We start from the raw sequence: 22061 nt of genomic DNA, 5'->3' as shown, positions 1-22061 counted from the left end.
GGTCACAGGAGCAATATTGAAGAGGATTCTAGTTAGGGGAGCAGATATGTGTCTCTGTAGTTACAAGCGTGATTCTAAAATGACATGCCATTTTTCTGGTGCCAGGGCTAAAGATATTATCGCATGGCCACAGAAAATTCTGGAAGGGGTGTGGCTGAGCCAGAGATTGTGGTCCATATTCAGTACCAATGACACTGGTAGAAAAAAAGAACTGAGGTCCTGCAGGCAAGTAGGAAAGAGAGTAATAGGCAAACCCTCAGAATTTCTGATCCCAACAGTTCTCCTTTTGCCATGCACCAGTGAACATAGAAATAGAAGGAGACCACAGATAAATCCATGGTTGAAGAGGTGGTGCAGGAGGAAAGGCTTAAGATTTCTGGCGACTGGAATCAGTTCTTGAGGTGGTGGGACTAGTACAGGCCAGACATATTTTACCACAACAGTGCTGGGATTAATATCATCGTGGGGATGTTTGTTACTTCATATTTTCTAGGTTCATATTTCCTTATGACATTGAAGGTGGCAATTCAGCCCGTTGAGCCTACGCCAGCTCTCAGAGCATTCCCATTCTCCCACTTCTTTCCCTATAACCTATTCTGTCACATAGGTCCATTAACACCTTCCTGATTTTCCTATCGCCCACCTACGTTGAGTGCAATTTACAGTAACCAATTAACTCAACAATCAGTACACTTTGGGATGTGGAAGGAAAGTGGAACAGCTGATGGAAACCCATATGATCACATGGAGAATGTGCTAACTCCACCCAAAGGTCAGAATCAAACCCAGGTTACGGGAGCTGTGAGAAAAGTGCACTACCTGTTGTACCAACATGCCACTCTTAAGTGCTCTGGAGGGATATTTTAAGCTAATTTAACATGCACACGGACTGAAAAAGCTAGCATTGGAAGGGAGGATTAAGATGCAAAGGGGATTTAGAAAGAGAAGTCACATAAGAGCAAGAAATATGTCAACGTGGCACATATGGATTTCCAAAAAGTATTTTATAGAGTGCCATCATAATAGACTTGTCATCAAGACTGGAGACCATGGAATAAAAGGTGCTGTAGCAACATGGATAGAGAACTGACCAATCAAAAGGAAACAGAGGGTAGAAGAGAAAGGTTGTTCTTCAGATTGGAGGGAAGAGTTCAGTGGGTTTCCTAGGAACTGCTACTAGGAACACCATACATAGTAATAAAAAAATCACAACAGTGTTACTGTAAAGTTGAGGAAGAAGCATAATTTCATTAGAGTGCTTGGCACAGGACAGACGTTTTATGTTACTGTCAATATATGACATAGTTGGGACAGATAATCCATCAGTTATCAATATCTCTGGAATTACATTACAGCTACATTACAATGACATCTATTTGCTTTTATTCTACAGGTACTTTTATGGTCTGCAAGCAAAGTATTTGAAGAACTTACTGATATTGAACGACAGTTTCACAAAGCCCTTTACACTGTGCGTGGCTTTTTGAACTGTGAAAGATACTCAGTTGCACTCCTAGACATGACGAAAGAAAAGGTTTTGCATTCTCTCCATCAAATTCTGCATCATGTACTTCAAATATCTTTATTCACATTAAGGTTATATGTACAAATAACTTTTTTTATTTGGTTTTATTTATCTATAGGAGTTTTTTGATCTCTGGCCAGTACAAATGGGTGAAGTACCAGAGTATGATGGTCCAAGAACCCCTGATGGAAGGGTATGTTTTACTATTAGTTCCATCCAAAAACTACTGCTACAATTTTGATATTTTCATTCAGACTTGTTCTGTTTTTTTTGTCCAAAGGAAATAAACTTTTACAAAATAATTGATTACATCCTTCATGGAAAAGAAGAAATTAAAGTCATCCCGTAAGTCTGTGTTAAATAGATTTAGTGAAATCTATGCTTCCCTAAGTCAATGCGATTTACTTCACAGTGACAGAAATGTTGCCAGGACTGAAGTGCTTGAGTTATAAGGAGAGGCTGGATAGGCTGGAATTGTGTTCGCTCGAACGAAGGAGGCTGAGGGGTAACCTTATGGAGGTTTATAAAATCATGAGGGGCATAAATTAGATGGAATGTCACAGTCTTTTCTCCAAGTTAGGGAATTCTAAAACTATTGGGCATAAGGTGAGAGGGGAAAGATTTAAAGGGGACCAGAGGGGCAAGTTTTTCACACAGAGGGTGGTGGGTATATGGAACAAGCTGCCAGAGGAAATGGTAAAGACGGGTACAATTATAACATGTAAAAAACATTTTGACAGATACATGGATAGGAAAGTTTTGGAGGGGTATGGGCCAAATGAAGGCAAATGGGACCAGCTCAAGTGGGCACCTTGGTCAACATTGGATGAGTTGGGCCAAAGGGCCTGTTTCCATGCTGTATGACTCTATGACTGTGACTCTAGGATAGGGAGTGTATGGAGTATTCACATTGTCTTCACTAAAATCCCAGTTTAACCAACTGGTCTTGTAATACCTGGGTTAAATTCTGCTTCCTTCATTCTTCTCCATTCTCCTTCATCTCCACCTCCACAGCTGCTGGCAGGCGCTGGGTCCTCTTTACTGCAACAATGAACAGCACACAATAGAGGTGAAGAATTAGGAGACAGGTGCTGGTGTCTATTTTGTCATCTCCAAAGCAGTTGACAGCTGAAGCTTTGCTTGGGAAAGGTGATAATTTGCTCAGCGATGTCTCAGGGTTAGCTTGGCTCTTCAGTACATGTTTTTCTATTGTGCATGGGATTTGGACTGGATCAAGAGCCAGGTGGTATGAGGAAACTGCAGTTTGGTCTGGCTTGATAAATCAAAGTTAGAGGGCATAGAAGACTATTAGAAATGCAAGTATTATGACTGATACTCAGTAATCAGATAATGACTCATGGTCACAGACTACCTGTACATTAAAGGAGTGAAATCTCTTGTGTTCATCGAAGTCGTTGGATTCAAATGTGGCCGCCACTGGTGTCTTAATTGCAGAAAGGTTAGATTTACAACAGTGTATATGAGTAGTGATTGTCTAATTTCATGTTTCTGAATTGTTTGCTGATAGTTTAGTTTTACATATGCAAACAGTTGGTAGTATACATTTTTTAAAGAGTATTCTACTTTATATGGGCATTTGATAGTATTAGGAACTGAGTGCACCATGTGGTATGACTTTCAATGCACTGATGTACCAGTCACTGGTGTTAATTGGAAACTGGCTTCCTTCAGTAAAAGATGAATTGTTGATAGTTTCTATCTCTGTTGCTTAGCACCAGCAGCAAAGAGTTTATGGACACAAAATGCCATTTCTGATTATTGCATTTTGTCAGGGGAAAAGGAGATGAGTTCTGCCTCGTGGACTAGTGCTTGTCTTGAAATGGTCTTCGACACACTCTGCAATGTTGCTCATGTTCATTCACTCCTCCAATCTAGAAAGTCAACGTGATGGCCACTTTGACTTTCCCTGCCTTTGGCAACAGTCCTGATCCTGTTAATGGCTACAGCATGTAATAGTTCTCTGTCAGTTCACAGTCAATGGTGAAGTTAAGTATCCCTAAGCATTACTCCTCGCTGACATGCAATAAGAGAATTGTTCCTGGCAAACCTTTTGTGAATGGGATCACACTGGGTCCCCTTCCTTTGCCAGTTTTTTTCTGACAGTTTCTCTCCTCTCCAGGCCCCCTTTTTGTTCTCTTTATCATACTAAACATAGAGGGAAATGTTCAGCAAATGCCTCATGACTGGGAACATCATTATCGGGCTAAAAGCTCGAAGTCCAAATATAATTCCTGCACACTTTGCTGTAGGCTTCACAATTCTGCAAAGACAAACTACAGTAAAAGTTTGGTTGTCCAATACTTCACTGACCAACATGCCCCTGGGTGTGCACTTCAGAGACAGCACCATGGCCAACATGGGGACAATACTGAGGGAACACCCAGACCAATTTTGGGACAGGGCCAAGGAAGCCCCTGAACTGACATTGTTAATCAGCATATTTGTTTAACATGCATCTGACATATTCAGCTCATGACAGATAAGAGAGCTTTTATACTAGAGTTCCACAGCAACTAATGTGTCCACAATCCATCAACAAAAAACCTGTGATGATTCTTTTAAGTAGCACAGATTGATGCTATAGGGTAGGTGCTCTGTGTGATCTGGACATATGACAATAACTAGATCATTGAATCCAAGTTTGGTAATTGCAATGTTTTAAGTTTTGATATCAATGCTATACCATCTGGGTTATTACACAATTATAAGATCATACAATTGCTGTGACACAGAGGGAGGCTAATTGGCCCATCAAGCCTTTGTCAGCTCCTGGTAGAACAATCACATCTGGCCCATTCACTGTTCTTTTTCCACAGTCCTATAAATTAGGTTTTCAAATCTCCCTTTAAAGGGTTAGGGATTTTTCTCTGTACATGCAGTAACTTCCAGATCATCAGTACTTCATGGAACTAAAAACTGATCACATTCTGTTTGTGCCCTTTGTCTATAATTTTAAATATATATTCCCTGGTCCTTGACCCATCTGCTAATGGAACAGCTTCTCTTTATCTACCCTGTCCAAACGACCTATGACCTTGTACCTCTAGGAAATTTCCTCTCAACTTCTTTTGCTCCAAAGGAAAAAGAAGTCCAAGCTTCTCTTGTCTAATATCTGTGCTTACTATCCTTGCCAATATGGTTGAGGATATGAGATATACCACATCTGTGCAGCACAATTTGATGCCCATGCATCCAATCAATGGATGCTGCAGACCTGAAATTTCATGCCCCATAATCTTTAAAAACAAGTATTAAAGACAGGTACTGTAAATCAATTTTAGGAAGTTTCTTTAAAATAAATTAACAGTGGTTTTGGTTTTTATTACATCACTTCAAAAGTACTTCATTTGCTATGCAAAGTTCACTAATTTCACTTAATATAAATAGTAAGTTGTTAATTATGTTTTATTTTATACATAGCCCTTTCCTCTATGATAGTTTCTCCTTCATTTCAAGTATTTCTACATCTCCGGTCCCCCTTTATCAGAGCCAATATAACTCTTTCCCCCACAAAAGAAGAGTTAGTTGTTGGCTGGTTCGGAGGCTTGAAGGCATGTGGGGTTGCAGAACTAGAATTTATTTACATAGGACACCTGAAAAGTTTTCAAAAGGGAACTGCTTTTGGGCATTTTCCACTGAAATTGGTAGTGGTTATAAAGAAGGTGATAACATCATTAACTCGATTGACTTTGGCTTGATGGTAAAAAGGAAAATTAGAGAGAGATATTCAGAAGCATTCAAATCCGTTAAACTTATTAAGAGCAATTCAAATTAACAACATATTTCTAAAAAAATTAAAAATAAAGGAAACCAATTAATTCCATTTAGTTTTAGTATTATAACATCTTACTAATTATTTGAGTTTGCTTAAAAACATTTAACCTCATCCCTCACAAATGTTCCCTTCCACTGAAATAAGAAGTTTGCTAGATTCAACTTGGTGCAGATTTTCTTGTGTATTCCAACCACAAGTGGTAGGGAATTGTGATAACATTGTCGAATTGAGCATTGGAGTGCAGTAGCAAAACTACTGCATTGGAAGTCCTAAAATTGCAAACGTGTATGGGCATGATAGGCCAAATGATTTCCTGTGATTATATTATTCTGTTATTCAAGGCTAGCAGTTGTGTTGGGATCAGCTGACATAATCCTACAAAGTTCATGCTGATTTTGTTTTTCTTTCGGATTTCCAGAAATTATTTTCCTTTGCTCATTAAACATTAGACTTGTTTGGCATTAGTCTGTTTAGATATACACTTGTAAAAACATAGAAATAATTGACCTATCATTTCAAGCTAATTTGTAGATTTCCTTTTCTTCAGGAATCCTCCCGCAGATCATTGGGCCCTAGTTAGTGGACTGCCGTCATATGTTGCTGAAACTAGTCTTGTAAGTGTAGTGGTCTTTGACCATGTATAATATTGTTTTGATGCTATATAAATATAATTTGTTGTTACAAAGCAAGTTATTTACCATTAATGTAAAATAGAACGAAATTAGATTAAGGGGAAAAATGTCTGCATTTCATATGTTATCTTTTCCAGATATGCAATATTATGAATGCAGCTGCAGATGAATTCTTTCAGTTTCAGGTAGGAACCTGCAATATATAATGTTTACTTACATAGATATTAATGCTTATCTGCATAAAACTACATGGTTGAATTATTTAAATACATTACATTAATCACAAAAACCCTAGGAGTCTTTTAATTAAATTCTGTATAACATTTACAGAAAGAGCCACTTGATAACTTGGGATGGACTATTAAGAATGTGCTGTCAATGCCAATAGTAAACAAGAAAGAGGAAATTGTGGGGGTTGCTACATTTTACAACAGAAAGGATGGAAAGCCATTTGACGAAATGGATGAAACTCTGATGGAAGTAAGGTTCAAGGATGTACCATTAGAATTCCAATTAAGTGGCATTATGCAGCTATTGACAGTTCTTTATCTTTTTCAGGCCCTGACACAGTTCCTTGGGTGGTCTGTTTTGAATACTGATACATATGACAAAATGAACAAGCTAGAAAACCGAAAAGACATTGCTCAAGACATGGTTAACTATCACGTTAAATGCTCTAAAGATGAAATACAGGACGTATTGGTATGTCAGATTAATTAATAAAGAGTTTTATGAAAATGTGTATTGAAATTATATTTCCTTTGATATATGACTTTGAAATTATATCACCGACAATATGTCACTACCTTATTAGAAAACTAGAGAATACCTTGAGCGGGAACCACATGAATGTGATGAAGAAGAACTTCAAGAATTATTGGTGAGTAGGTAGCATTTCAAATAAAATTGCTCAGTCTTTTGTATTCTTATTTGCTTCTGATTAAGACTTACATAGCGAATAAAAACAGCTGAACAAAAATGTCGTTGCAATGATTATTAAAAATAAATGGCCCCTTTGATTGTCCATTTGCAGTCCATTTTACTTGAAGGTTTGTTTTTGCTATCCCTGCAAGAATTCACCCTTAGCTTCCATCCACCACTAAACTTGACATCATACTATAATTTTGGTAGAAAATCAACAAAGCCACCTCAGGAACAGTGCAAATTGTTTATGTAATTTCTCCAGGCCTTCAGTAAAAGTAGATCGAGATGAGCCCTGTAGAAACTTCCCCTGCAGTCTACTACTATTTACCTCTTTATTTTAAAAGTATGAAGAACTTCCAGATGCTGAAGAAGCAGAACTCTATGAATTTCACTTTTGTGATTTTGAATGGTCTCCATTGGATCTTGTAAAGTGTGGAATACAGATGTATTATGAGCTTGGTGTGGTTGATAAGTTTCATGTACCTCAGGAGGTAAGTCTATTTATTGCCCTGTACCAATTAAGATAACTCTCAGCCTTGCTGTAATTTATTCAATAGGTTATAGTAATTATTAACTTTGAGATACAAAATTATCTTATTGGAAAATTCCATCACCTCATATATATTATGGACCTTGTTTGATGTTTAAACAGCAAATTCACTTTAAAAGAACATTTGCTGTACCTGATTAAAATCCTTAGGAAAATTGTGAAACTGGTAAAAGAAGAATAGGATGATTGGGATTTATAAACAGAAGACTATAATATGAAAGAAAAGACATTGTGCTAGACTGTAGACTGGATATTGCAGACAAAACGGTGTATTACACATCAGACAAATTATAAGGGAATTGGAAAGGATATGGAGGAACTGATAGAACTAATCCTAATTACTTCTAAATCCTAATTGGGGTTTTCAAGTAGATGAAAAATCTTTACTTAGATACCAATTACTAAGTACCAATACTTAGACAAAGATCTTGAAGGGAAATAAAGGGATTTTTTTTTCAACAGAGTTACAAGGACCTGGAGTGTTCTAGTTAAGAAAATCGTGTAATCCAATTCAATAAGAAAATTGAAAGGGAATTAGACAAGTACTGAGGATGAGGAACTTTTGAGGTTATGAATATTAAGCATGGCTGTGGAAATAACCATGTCTGCTCTCTCAAAATAACAACATAAGTATGATAGCCAATGGCCCCCTTCTATACTTTTAGATTGAATGATTCCATAATTATAGATCTTAAGATTCACCCATGTAGCACATGTTGTTTGGGTGTTGCTGGTGCTAATTTAGTTATAACATTGTGTCCGATGCCTATAGATTGGTTAGGCCAGCCATGCTGTCAGTCATCATATCGGCAACTAACTATTCTCACCTAGCCCAAAAATCCTTTGCAGGGTTGTTGCACAGATAGGCAATGAACAGAAGCCATTCCAAGATCCTGTAATTAGTTCTTAAAAGATAATATTTCAAAATCTCAGTACATCTGAAATTGCTTAGCAATCAATGTTTCAACTTCCAGTCAATGTTTAAAGGAAATCCATTACTGAATCCTCCACATCAACATTCTAGGGATTCCATTGACCAAAAGCTCAATCAGACCAGTCACCAAAATATTATGGCTTAAAGAGCAAGTCACAAGCTGCAGATACTGTAGTAACTCATTTACTGAAACCCCAAAGTATTTCCAACATCTACAAGGCAGAATTCATAAGTGTGACTTACCTGGATAAGTGCAGCTCCAACAACATTCAAGAAACCCAAACCCATGCAGGACAAAGCAACTTGGTACCCCATTCACCACTCAAAGCATTTATTGCCTCCAGCACTGGAGCACAGTTGCTCCTGTATGTACCACCTACAAAATGCACTCTGATAACTTGTCTTGACTACTGCAACAACATCTCCAAAACTCACCGCCTCTGCCACCATGAAGGATAAAGACAGTAGGCACATAGGAGTACTACCAGCCACAGGTTCCTCTCTAAACTGAATGCTATACTGAAATGAAAATATATCACCATTCCTTAATCATCTATGGAACCCCTAAATCTTGGAATTTCCTGAACAGCAGTAGGGAAGTACCTTCACCAGAAGGACTGCAGTGATTCAAGAAGATAACTCATCACCATCTACTCAAGAGCAATTAGAGATGGGCAATAAATATTGGTCTGCCAGCAAAGCCTAGATCCCCCCCCCCCCAAAAATGAATGAATTAAAAAAAAGATGTAGTCTGGAGATTTGGAGTATAATCATAAATTATGACAAGCATGATGAGCTGATATGAATTTGAACATCAACTAATCCCAAAACTACTGCATAAGTAAAAAGTATAATGCTGACAAAATCTCTGCCATGCCGCAGGTATTAGTTCGCTTTATGTATTCACTGAGTAAAGGATACAGAAAGATCACCTATCACAACTGGCGGCACGGGTTCAATGTTGGACACACCATGTTTACACTACTCACAGTAAGTATTTACCTTGTTGGCTTTCCAATCAAAAGTCAGTTTCTTTATATTCCATCTAACCTGAATTAACCTGTTGTGCAGAAATGTGCAGTATTGTGGTACTGTGTATTACACATTGTTTCTGTTGAACCTGATGGAACTCTATTCAGTAGGGGACTATAATCTTTCAGATACTGAAGATAAATTTCTATCATACCCAATCTGAGAAATGAAAGATGGACCCATTTAATTGGTCATTTTCATGAAGTTGTCAAGTTAATTTCCCTGCCACTTAAGTGCATGCAAAAGTCTTGATATGTTTGACAGATTTCAAAGTTGGGAGCCTGGCTTTGTCTGTCAAACCTTTTTCATCAGTTTCATGGGGAGGGTTTGTTCTAACCCATTCACGTGACTGGATTACAGCATGCAAGACCCTTCCACCATTCAAAGCCTCACAGAATGGATCCTGGATGCTTTTATACAGTAGGTTTACACATTTGGACAAATATCAGGTAAGTGCATGACTTTTGCAGTGTGTACGGGCACCGAGGTGCTTTCGGCAGGCTTTGGACCATTAAGCTGAGCAGAAGTTTGTTTTGCCTGAATTCTACCTTTTGATAGTATTGGATTTCCAGGATGGTTCCAGCATTGGCAGCGTAATTATCTTCTTGAAACAGGTGGAATCTTTATTTGATTAGTTTGATAGGAATGAAGAAAGCCTAAGTAGAACGTGCATGTGTGCAGACATGTATAATGCTGATGTCACATTCCGATACATGAAAGACAGACTTTGCAGCAGGAACTCAGGTAAAGAGTAAAGCAAGAATTTCTGGGCTATTCAGTACTAGTTTTGTTATTCACTTCCTTATTTTTAACCTAGATCAACAATTCTGCCTCCATATCATCATTTGACTGTTTTCCATCTCAGCTCTTCTGCTGCAGCAATTTTTATATGTACCCTGATTATTCAAATGCTCTTTTTGCCAAATCTCCAGTCTTCCATCCTCCATAATCCTGCATGCATCTAAAACTCAGCTGCCTGTGTCCTGACTCTCATTGTCCTGTTCACCTATTGCCCTCTTCCAATAACGTCTTGATATTAATATTCTCAAATTTGTTTTCAAATCCTCCTTGTTTTTGTTTACCTCTGTTATTCAAAACCTCCATTTCAGCACTTTTTCCAAGGCTTTGCATCACTTGTGGGGCCTTGCACAAGGCCAGTTCATATCATATTTATCTTCCCTCAAGAAATCTGAATCACTCAAATCCCTAAAACAGATAGACTCTAAACACAGGCCACTTAGGTACGGAAAGTCTCCCTTACAGAATTCACAAATCACTACCCAAAAATCTGAGATATGGAATAAAATTCATTTGTGTGAAGTTTATGTGAAAGAAGTAAATAAATAAAACAAAATTTTTTTCAACTTGCATTTCTGGGTGCATGCATAGATGATGAGGAAAAATCGTGATATAGACTGTTTTCCAGGAACGCAACCCTACACCTCGCCCCCCAGTAAACACTGGGGTCACTTGTAGTATCAAAAAAACTCTTCTTAAAACCTAAATGGAACCCATTGGAATTAGTTGGAGTAACAAATTTCTTCACCATGTTCATCCTGATTTAATAATGAAACATGCATCCATTGAGACTTGCAATATGCCTTCTCAACAGAACAAAGTATTATACTTTGGAAAATTGAACTGATCTACTCCCTAAAAATGTAATTTTTCTATTGCTATACAATTACCGGAGAATTCAGATGAGATTTAACAAAATGAAATTTATTAGATAAAATTCTAATTTCAAATGTACACCAATTTTTTGTGAGGATTTACATTGCAATATATTTTTCACTTTCACTTGTTTCTTAAATAAAAAATTTTCATTGTGCTGCTGTTGCTATGTGATACCAACTTTTATTTCACTGTTATTTGGTTGGCGAAGATTAAAAATATACACTTAGTTGTCAGAACATACTGGACAAAATTGCTGGGAAAGTAAAGTTTAATGAGCACACTATGAGAACGGTGTAGATCATCAAGTAATCTTTAATGTGGAATAGGTACCCTGGGAGTTTCAAATCATCACAAATTGCTGAACAATTTGCTCTACTTTGCCATTAGCCTAAAAACATCATGCTGAATACCCCCTTAAATTTCACAGTAAATTGGAATAGACTTGCAATAAAAAGTTGAAGCTTTACTCAAGTAGAACCCTTTTCACATTAAATTTTAAATTCCTATAATGTTTCTCAACCACTTTGTCACAGATTGGGAACCATTAAACCTGGACTTTCAATTATTTATGCCAATAATTTGTTCGCATATCCTACTTCTAAATATGCCTTGTTAAACCTTTTCTTTCTTTTCCATGATGTATCTTACTTCTGTGACCCATCTTTTACTTTATTTCTTTCTGCACTTAGAATGACTCCTGTCTTCCCATTGTTTGGTTCTTGTCTGTTCTTTATCAAAGTTTCAATTGCCTATTGCTTTTTCCATACCATTATCAGTTTGTATTTCCACATGTAGCATAAACAGTTTCAGGGTAATGATAAAAAGCTAATGGGCACATCAAGAGACGATCCATTGCAGCAAATTCTGCACCATTAACCTTGCTTTGTGATCTTTTTAGACTGGAAATCTAAAAGCCTACTATACAGATCTGGAGGCATTTGCCATGGTGACAGCTGCATTTTGCCATGATATTGATCACAGAGGAACAAACAACCTCTATCAAATGAAGTGAGTAGCCACTACCAAAGGCACATCATGTGGTATTGGATTTCTTGTAAGGAACACTCATTAATTGCATTGCATTAATTCAATAGGTCACAGGATCCATTGGCAAAACTTCATGGTACATCGATTATGGAGCGACATCACTTGGAGTTCAGTAAAACCCTGCTGCAAGATGAGGTATGTCATAAGTGCTGTAATTCACACCCTTACTAGGAAGACAGAAGGAATGGCAGTGAGTAGTTGGAAGAGGAGTCTCCTGGTGGTGGGAACATGTGAATAGAATGAGTTGTTTTTTCCAGTTTAAAGTATTCCATTTATATTAACATTATTACGTATAAAATATTAACTAAGTCAGAGTATAAGATGCACTTAATATTAAATAAAATTTAAAACAATAGCAAAATCATTCACTGATAATCCTTTTAGTGACTGGTATACCTGTGGGTATTTGCATTAAAAATGCATAAATAACCATTGGCTTACAGAGAAATGTATGGAAATTTGTCTTTTGTTTGTTTTTAATTAAATGTCATTTATTCCGCATTTGATGCCATCATAAGACCATCCATTAGCATCCATGCCACCTTTTTTTACTGACAGGACAACAGATCAGTTCTCATTATCATTTTGAGACCAGATCAATTATCATAACCAGAATGGACATATCTGCACCATGTAAGTGCTCCCTTTCCTACATGATTATAACAAGTTTACTAACAAAACAGCATGCCAGTTTATATTCACTCAAAATTTCTTACATACTTACTCGTGTTCCTCCTTGAATAGGTTGCTATATATTTCCTGTCAAACATGTTTCTTAATCAAATTCACCTTATCCTTATTCTCCTGTTTTTTTATTTCTGCCTGAGGATCCATTTCAAAAGAATGTAATTTTCTTTTGTCTTCTGAGAAGTTATACCACAGAATCAGCCTAAAGAACCAGCCTAGACTCAATGCTCAATTCTCAGAACAAATCCTGGGTTCACTCAAAACAATGATTCTTCAGCACAATCTTCAGTCTGATACTGTTGGGAGTGCCATCTTCTAGATGGAATGCCAAAGACTCTATCTATTCTTTGAAATAAATGTAAAAAAATCCCAAGTTAAAGGAGATGTCTCATTGGACTGGCCAACATTTATCCCTTGGATGGCCTAAGACAGGGTAAGTATAATACTTAAAGGAGATCCTACTTGAAGAAGATATCCCACGCTCAATTCCTTGTGGTGGGACCTTCATAAACAGGTCTCCTTTAAGCTATGCCTCACAAGCACTGCAAAGGGATGATTCTACATAAATAGCTTGCTTCCCCCATGCTTGGAGGAAAATTCTGAAACTGAAAGGCAATGACGTGCTGCAGCCATTGAAAAGCACTGTGCATGATGGGGCTGCTCCGTGCATTAATGCATCCAACTCATGGAGAATACAGGAAACAATCACTTTGCATCTTGCGATCATAAATCATGGGGTCAGAGATTTGGCATTGAAGGAAGACATTCATAGAATCATAGAAACACACAGTCCAAAACGTGCCATTTAGGCCCTAGTCCATACTGACTGTGATGCCTATCTATGCTAATCCCATTTGCCAGCATTAGGCTCACATCCCTCTTTGCCTTTCCTATCTAAGTACCTGTCCAAATGCCTTTTAAATGTTGTAATTATGTCTGCTTAAAGGCAGCCAGCTGAATGTATCTGCATTCAGTCCATTGTCCATGCTGGCTCCCTGTAGGGCAGTCCAATAAGTCTCATTCCCCTGCTCTAAGCATGTAGCCATGCAGGTTTACTTCCCCCAAATGCCTAAAGTTATAGGCAGTGTTCCTGGATATGACTCTGGCGGTGAGCCTTGTTAAATAGAGCACAGGGGGAATACCTGGCAAATGATGATCAGAGTGTTATAAGGTTTAAAAAAATTATAAGAAGGACATAAACCATTCCAAGGTAAGAGTAGTCATTTAAGGCAGAGTCAGCTTCAATGGGCTGAGAACATATCAGGCCCAGGTAAACTGGAATCAAAGTATTGCAGGCGACCGGTATTTGAACAACAGAAGGCCCTTCAGGTGAACATGTTCCTGCTCCGGTCCAGATGCATTGCCATAAGGGAGAAGGGTAGGGAAATTAAAATTGGAACTCCCCGTATTACCAAGAAGATAGAGAGCAAACTAGATGAGGCAAAAAAATTCTGGATACAATCTTGTTAACACATGTGATTACAGAAAGTTCAGAGGGAAAATATAAAAGCAAACAAGGAAGACAAAGAGGGAACATGAGAAAAGATTGGCAGCAAGTACAGAAGGGAAACCTAAAATATTAAGAGTCAAGAAGTAAATCTACTAATGGAAGTAGAGGGCATGGCAGAGGTGCTGAAGATGTACATTAGAATTTGCCTCGGAAGAGGATGCCACTGGAGACAGCAAAGGAAAGTGTATAGGCTATGAATTATGATAGGCTAAGAATTGATATGGAAGCGATACTAAAAAGGCTAGTTGCATTTAAAGTGGATAAATCAAATGATCCAGTTGGAATGCATCATAAGTTGCTGAGGCCCTGACCACAATCTTCCCAACATTTATAGATTCAGTGGTGGTGCATGAGGACTGGAAAATTATGCGTGTTATTCAAAGAAGAGTGTAGGAATAAGCACAGTTGGTGCTGGAAACTCTCAGCAAGTCATACAGTGTCCGTAGAAAGAGAGAAGAAAGTTAAAAGTAACTCTATTTCTCTTTCCACAGATGCTGCATGACCTGCTGAGTTTTTTCAGTATTTTCTGTTCATATTTCATATTTCCTGCAGTTTTTCTTGATTTTCAGTTACTGTAGCAATAAGCACAGTGAGTATAGACCAGTCAGTTTAATTTCAGTGTTGGGAACATTTCTGGAATAATAATCAGGGTCAGAATTAGCAGTCAATTAGAGAGGTGTGGATCGATTAAAGAAACCCAACAAGTATTTATTAAAGGCAAATCATGTCTAATTAACCTGAAAGAATATTTTGATGAAATAACAGAGAACATTGATTGATGTGGCATTTAAGGATTTCCAAAAGATATTTGACAAAATGCTGCCTTATAGTCTTGTCATCAAGACTGAAGGCCATGGAGTACAAGGAGCTGTTGCAACAGAGGTAGAAAATCAACAGAAAACAGATAACAGTAGCAAAAGGTTGTTCTTTGTACAATTTATAGTGGAGTTCCCCAGGAATTGGTTCAAGGAAACTACTTTTCAGAATAAATATTAACAATCTAGACAAGGTACAATTTCCAAATTGGCAGATGACACAAAACTTGGAGGAGTAGTGAACTGTGAGAAAGATGATAATAGGCTTCAAGGCAATATGGACAAGCTGGTGGAATGGGCGGATTGATGGCAAGTGAAATCTACCCCTGAGAAATGTGAAATGTTACATTTTGGTAGCAAGATTAAGAAGAGGTAATTGAGTAAAGGGCACAGTTCTAGAAGGGGTACAAGAATAGAGATGTCTGGGTGAGGTCTGATGCAGAGTTCGTTGACATTTGCAGCAGAGGGTGAAAAGATGGTTGAAAAAACATATACAATTCCAGGCATTAAAAACTGAGAACATAGGGCACAAGATCAAGAAAGTACTTTATAAAACAGTCCTTCAGCCACACCTGGAATATTGTGTCTGGTTCTGGAGGCTACACTTCAGGAAAGACATGTAAGTTTATAAAAGGATGCAGACGAGATTTACCAAAATGATTTCAAGAACGAAGGACTTTAGTTATTTGCATAGATTGTAGAAGCAAGAGTTGTTTTCTTTGGAACAGAGGAGGATGCAAAGAGATCTCTTGGAAGTATTTGAAATCTTAAAGGATATACCCAGAGTAGATGGAGAGTGGTTCCCAGTGGTTGGTGGGTCAAGGTGCATGGGACATAAAATGAAGATGATTGACAAAAAAGGTGACGTAAAGGGAAAAAGAAACACTGTGAGTGATTAGGGTCTGGAATAGACTGCCAGGGGTAGAAATGGAAGTAAATTCAGTCTGGCATTCAAAAGGGAGCTGGATAACCATCTGAAAGGAAAGAATATGCAGGTTTATGGGAAGAGGTCAGGGGGAGTGGGACGAGCTGGATTGGTCATACATAGAGCCAGTACATACTGGCCCAGATTGAATGGCCTTTTACTATGCTGTAATTATTTTGTGGTTGCATCATTCTGTGAAATCTCCACTGTGCCTTCTCACGGACCTTCACATCTTTCCTAAGTTCTGGTGACCAGAAATGGACACAATACTCTAGCCGTGGCTAAACCAGTGGTTTCTAAAGCTTCAGCATAGCTTTCTTGCTTTTGCACTCAGTGCATGCAGACATATGAATTAAGAGCAGGAGTAGGCTATCCAGCCCCTTGACCCACTCTATTTGATAATATAATTGCTGACCTAACTGTAACCTCAATTACATATATTCCTGTTTACTCGTCGTAAACATCCATCCCCTTGCTTATCAAGAATCTATCTCCACCTTAAAAATATTCAAAAGCACTGCTTCCACTATCCCATGTGGATGAGAGTTCTAAAGACTCCAAGAGAAACAATTTAGCCTCATCTCTGTCTTCAATGGGCTATTTGTAAAACCCAAATCCCATACGAGATAAAACACGAAATGGGGGAAATGGCACATCAGGCAGCATTTGTATGAGAAGAGTTAGCATTTCATTTTGATCAATTTTCAAAGGTCATGGACCTGAAACATTAACTTTTTTCTCTCTCTTCCTGCACATGTTTTTTCCTGCCGACTATTTCCAATATGTGTTATTTTTATCTCAGATTCCAGCATCTGTGATACTTTGTTTAAGATCCTTTAATGCTCTCCCGATATATTTTGCCACTGTTAAAGATCTCTGTTTTTGAATCCCCGGTCCCTCTGTTACTGCAAGTTCTTTAAAAGTGAGCCATTGTTAATATCCCTCTGCCATCACCTCTGCCAAAATGCATCACCTCACCCTTCTTACATTAGATTACCAGCCCATACTGCTAGCCTTTATTCCATTGCAATCAACTGGTATCATAAGAACTAGAAGTTAGGAGTAGACCACTTGGCCTCTTAAGAAATTTTGAAACTTCGACATTTAACTCTGAAAAATGAAATTATTCATTACATTTTATTTTTCACTGAGATTGAATTGCAGACAAAAACATCCTGCCATGCAGTCTAATTTTTGGTCTTATGATTTTACAAGGCTGTTGTTATTAACCTCGTGGTTGCTATTCTGGATAATTAAAGAGTCTGAGGGAGAATAATGGAACGATTGTTGATGGAAATGAAAATACCAAGGATAATGCTAACCTTAGATGTGCAATGGGGGATTAAGTGATTGAATGTGTTCCCTATGTTATAACTCTCCAATTTTACTTTCCACAATGCAGCATTTATGGTTTCTCAAAATTAAAGCAAATTCAAAATTCTGAATATTTACTTTCTGTGGGCACTGGTAATAGTGAACAGTTTTTTATAGTGCGATGAAATAACTGATTACTCTGGAACTGGCCAGAATGTGTCTGGAGCAGGTGTTCCTGTACGTGTGACTGACAGGAATTTGGATTTCTTATGGGATCTGAAAATCAAAACAAGCAATATAGAGCTGCTGTCTCACAGCTCGAGTGACCCAGGTTCAATCCTGACCGTGTAGTTTGCACCTTCTCCCATGACTGCATGGGGTTGTTCCAGTTTTCTCCCCGTCCCAAAGATGTGTGAGTTGATAGTTAATAGGTTGCTATAAATTACCGCAGTGTGTAGATGAGTGGTAGCACCTGGGGGGGGGGGGGGGGGGGGGGTGGAGTTAATGGGAACATGAGGAGATTAGGTTACAGGAAAAATATGTGAGAATGGGATTGCTCAGGGCATTGTGTATAGGAGTTGGGACATTATGTTGCAGTTGTATAAATCATTGGTGAGGCCGCACTTGGAGCACTGTATTCCTGTTATAGGAAAGATGTAATATTTTCTGCACTCTTCCCAATTTAACCACGAGGATGTTGCCAGAACTAGAGGGCATGAGCTATAGGGAGAGGTTGACCAGGCCAGGTCTTTATTCCTGGGAACGTAGGAGAATGAGGAGCTACCTTATTGAAATGATTAAAATTATGAGAGGCATAGATAAGGTGGATGGTAACAGTCTTTTCCCCAGGGTAGGGGAGTCCAAAACCAGGGGGCATAGATTGAGTGTGAGAGGGGAAAGATTTAAAAGGGACCTGAGGGACAACTTTTTCACACAGAGGGTGGTGAGTATATGGAACGAGCTGCCAGAGGAGGTGGTTGAGGCAGGTACAATAGTATCATTTAAGTAGTACTCGGATAGGTACATGGAGGGGCGGAGCTTGGAGGCACATGGGCTGAACACAGGAAATTGGGACTAGCTGGGTGGGCACTATGGTTGGCATGGACTCATTGGGCTGAAGGGCCTGTATATGTGCTGTATTGCTCTATGACTCTATGACAATGGAAAATGACCTAGTTAGAAGAAGACCAATTTTAGTACCAATTACCAATTGGTAATTGGTACCAATTTTATCATGCATAAAATTTTACCCGAATTCCAAATACTAACTGCAATCAGTAATGGTGCGTGCACACGGAGTGCTTTGGGAAATGACATGGGTTCCTCTGTGCATACGGCGCAACTACGCTTGGTGGATATTGTGCATGCAGTGGTGATGTTAAGCGTCATGCATCAAGCAATTGACATCACTGTTGCAAAATTGGAACAGGAATATACATTCTGCCATTGGTGAGGGCCAGTGATTACAGGAACTGTTCAGCTGGTTGCTTATTGAGAAATCCACTGTGAATTGGCAGCTTGATTCATCCTGTACTGAAGTGAGGTTGCCATTCTGAGAAGTCTTTTCTTTATTGCTGGGAAGCCCAGGCCACAGTTATCCCTGTGCTGGATGCCCCTCCATATGTAATACACTATCAGCCATTAGAGGCATTTGCTTGCCATCTTCATTGTTCATCCACCACTTGAGGGCAAATTTATCTTAAAGTGGTCCCATTCCTTGAAATGGGGGATACCAATTCTGTAAGGTCGCATGATGCTAGTGCTTATTTTATTTATGATTATTTACAGAAATCCTATGAATTATAATTCTAACATGAATGGTTGTTGCATACCTTATGCATTACATAAAGCACAGTACAAAGAATTACAACACATGCTTTGCCAAGTTTTGCATAGCTTCTTTAAAATAGCCTTGGGAGTAGAAACTTTATTTCACAAAGCCAATACTCTGCTTTATTACACTTCACATGATAACATAGGACTTTTTGTATGCATGCTGCCTTCATGTTCCATATCATATTCCATAGCCTCGGTTTCCAGTAGTCATCCTTTTGTCATAGTAGCTCTCATGCAGAAGTCACAATGGACTGCCACAGAATGAAGGTAACGTGACTGCTATCAGGAAATCAGGCATTGAACTTCATGATGAGCCGCTTATAGCTAAGGACCAGGTGGACCCTGTTGGAAGTGAATCTCTCTCAGTTTTTAGTACATTTCTGAATTAACAAGCAGTGCCTACAAGTCAATGTGGATGCAGTCAATGACACCCCACACTGTGCAGGAGCCAGCAATCATCAAGAAGTTGTGCAGTCTCTCTAACTGCTGTTCTCTCGCAAGAGAGAATGGAATGTACTCATCCCTTTTTTAATAGATTGTGTTTCTCATCTTCCTTATCAAACTGAGAGATGTTGAAAATTTTGTTAGCTTCCAGAACTGGATTCTGGACTTCCTCTCTGAAAGGCCACAGTTAGTTTGCATTGGAAATACCACCTCAAACATCACCAGGCTGAGCATTGGAGCCCCCCAGGGCTGCATGCTCAGTCCACTGTTGTTCACGCTGCTGACCCATGACTGTTCTGCCAACTCAAGCTCCAACCATATCGTCAAGTTTGCGGATGATACAACAGTGGTGGGCCTCATCAGCAGGAACGATGAAACAGCTCACAGAGAGGAGGTGGAGAGGCTGGTGGATTGGTGCTCAGTCAACAACCTCTTCTTGAACGTGGACAAAACAAGGGAGATGATTGTGGATTTTAGAAAGGCCTAGGCTGACCACTCACCCCTGTGTATTAATGGCACCATTGTGCAGAGAGTCAGCTGCTATAAGTTCTTGGGAATACATATAGCAGACGACCTGCCCTGGTCAACCAACACTTCCTCCCTCACCAAGAAGACACAGCAGCGTTTCCATTTCCTATGGCAGCTGAAGAGAGCAAACCTGCCCTCCCCCACCCTCACCACATTCTACAGGGGTACCATTGAGAGTGTCCTGACCAGCTGCATCTCTGCTTGGTATGGTAACTGTAACACCTCAGACCACAAGACTCTGCAGAGAATTAAGAGCACAGCTGGAAAGATCATTGGAGTAACTCTTCCCTCCATCTTGGATATTTACAACACACGATGCACCCGCAAGGCCTGCAGGATCATAGATGACCCCTCTCATCCCTCCCACGACCTATTTGTCCCACTGCCATCTGGCAAGCTGTACCAGAGCATCCGGGCCAGACTGTACAACAGTTTTCCCCCCAGGCTGTCAGGCTCCTGAATACCATGGAGGCAGTTTCAGACAAATGCTGCGTCAAAAGTCCTGGTTTGCACAACGGCGCATAAGAACTTTGGCTGCTGCTGGACGTGTTTTAACACTTCGTGCAATACACTGAGTTCTGTATTTTCTTTGTCCAACTCAGTTTTGCACTAACTTTGCACTAATTTTGCATCCTGTATATGCCATTTTTTTGCACTATTTGTGCTTGCACAATTTTTCTGTCTGCGTTTATTGTATGTCCTCTGTCCTATGTATGTCCTCTGTTCTATGCATGTCCTCTGTTGTGTGAGTCTGGGGGAAATGACATTTCGTTCCTCCATGTGATTTACAGCATATGAGTGAATGACAATAAAGTATAACTTGAACTTGGACTTGAACTTGAAAGGATCTCAATGTTTATACCTTGACATCTACTTGCAATGCAATGATCATTTTTGCTTTGAGGATGAATGGTGCTTGAAGTAGATGGCATATTTCAGTGAGAATTTCCTTCGTGAAGCACAAATGCTTTGCAGTCTCTTCTTTTCAGAGCTTCCTTGAACCATTTGGTTTAATAGGATTTCCTGCTGTGAACCTTACTGTCTCTCCTCATCCCTCTTTTAGAAGATCATTGTCCTCTGCATGCTGCCTGCTCATTCTCTCAATCATGCTTTATTCCATGGGAAATTTTCTGAAGCTACCCATGATTGGGTGCAAGTGGTTTATGCAGAATTCTTAATACCAATATGTAGTCCATCGGCACCCACTTCCCAACCAAATGTTGTCAGTTTGAAGAAATTTGGAAGAGACCATTTGTTGAGCCATTGCAAAGGCTTAACTAGCATCTAAACTGAAAGCAGTTGTTGATCTCTTTAATATATATTAGTGAGGAACCTTTCATGATGCAGAACGCATTCAATTATGCAAGGTTAAGAGAGGGCATTAGTTGGAGCATTGAACTCTTAAATTACAGCATGGGTATTAATCTGGGCTACACTGTTTGCATATATTATTTATTTCCAGTGGATGTTATCCATGCATTCATTAATACATTAACACCTTTATCATTATGGTGTCCAGTGTGACCCATGCCACAGAGGTGTGCCTGCACATAGAATGCCGTTTTTGTATATATTTGGCACCAGTAACCACCATGAGATCTGTATTAAGTACCAAATATTTTGGTCTTTAGTTTAAGAGGAGATCATTGTCATAGTGGCACACTTTACAGCATTAACGTACTGACTGATTGACTACAAAACTCAGGTAACATGCACATGGTTTAATCACCCAAATAGCTAAAGCAAAAGCATTTTATCATCTTATTGTTATAACAAACATCTAGCTGGAGATTCCAAAGGGGTGAATAATAATAAAAACTTAGAAGCTAAAACACTGCGAGAGTTGAAGGGTTTATAGTGTTTCTTTTACAATTTGACTTTTAAC

General features: G+C 38.9%; 1 protein-coding gene across 1 annotated transcript in view; it reads left to right on the top strand.

The window, feature by feature from the left end:
* Positions 1-22061, top strand: part of pde6a (phosphodiesterase 6A, cGMP-specific, rod, alpha) — a 45125-nt gene that overhangs the window by 9749 nt on the left and 13315 nt on the right. The window contains exons 4-15 of the mRNA XM_052013662.1: positions 1394-1534; positions 1644-1718; positions 1806-1870; positions 5869-5935; positions 6091-6138; positions 6284-6433; positions 6512-6655; positions 6768-6833; positions 7222-7368; positions 9244-9351; positions 11969-12078; positions 12165-12252. Of these exons, the coding sequence (XP_051869622.1) occupies positions 1394-1534; positions 1644-1718; positions 1806-1870; positions 5869-5935; positions 6091-6138; positions 6284-6433; positions 6512-6655; positions 6768-6833; positions 7222-7368; positions 9244-9351; positions 11969-12078; positions 12165-12252 (1209 nt within the window). The remainder of the gene's footprint in view (positions 1-1393; positions 1535-1643; positions 1719-1805; positions 1871-5868; positions 5936-6090; positions 6139-6283; positions 6434-6511; positions 6656-6767; positions 6834-7221; positions 7369-9243; positions 9352-11968; positions 12079-12164; positions 12253-22061) is intronic.

The sequence above is a fragment of the Pristis pectinata genome, chromosome 4 (genome assembly GCF_009764475.1).
Source record: "Pristis pectinata isolate sPriPec2 chromosome 4, sPriPec2.1.pri, whole genome shotgun sequence".
NCBI lineage: Eukaryota > Metazoa > Chordata > Chondrichthyes > Rhinopristiformes > Pristidae > Pristis > Pristis pectinata.
The sequence above is the reverse complement of the archived record's forward strand: the minus strand, read 5'-3'. Positions and strand labels throughout refer to the sequence as shown.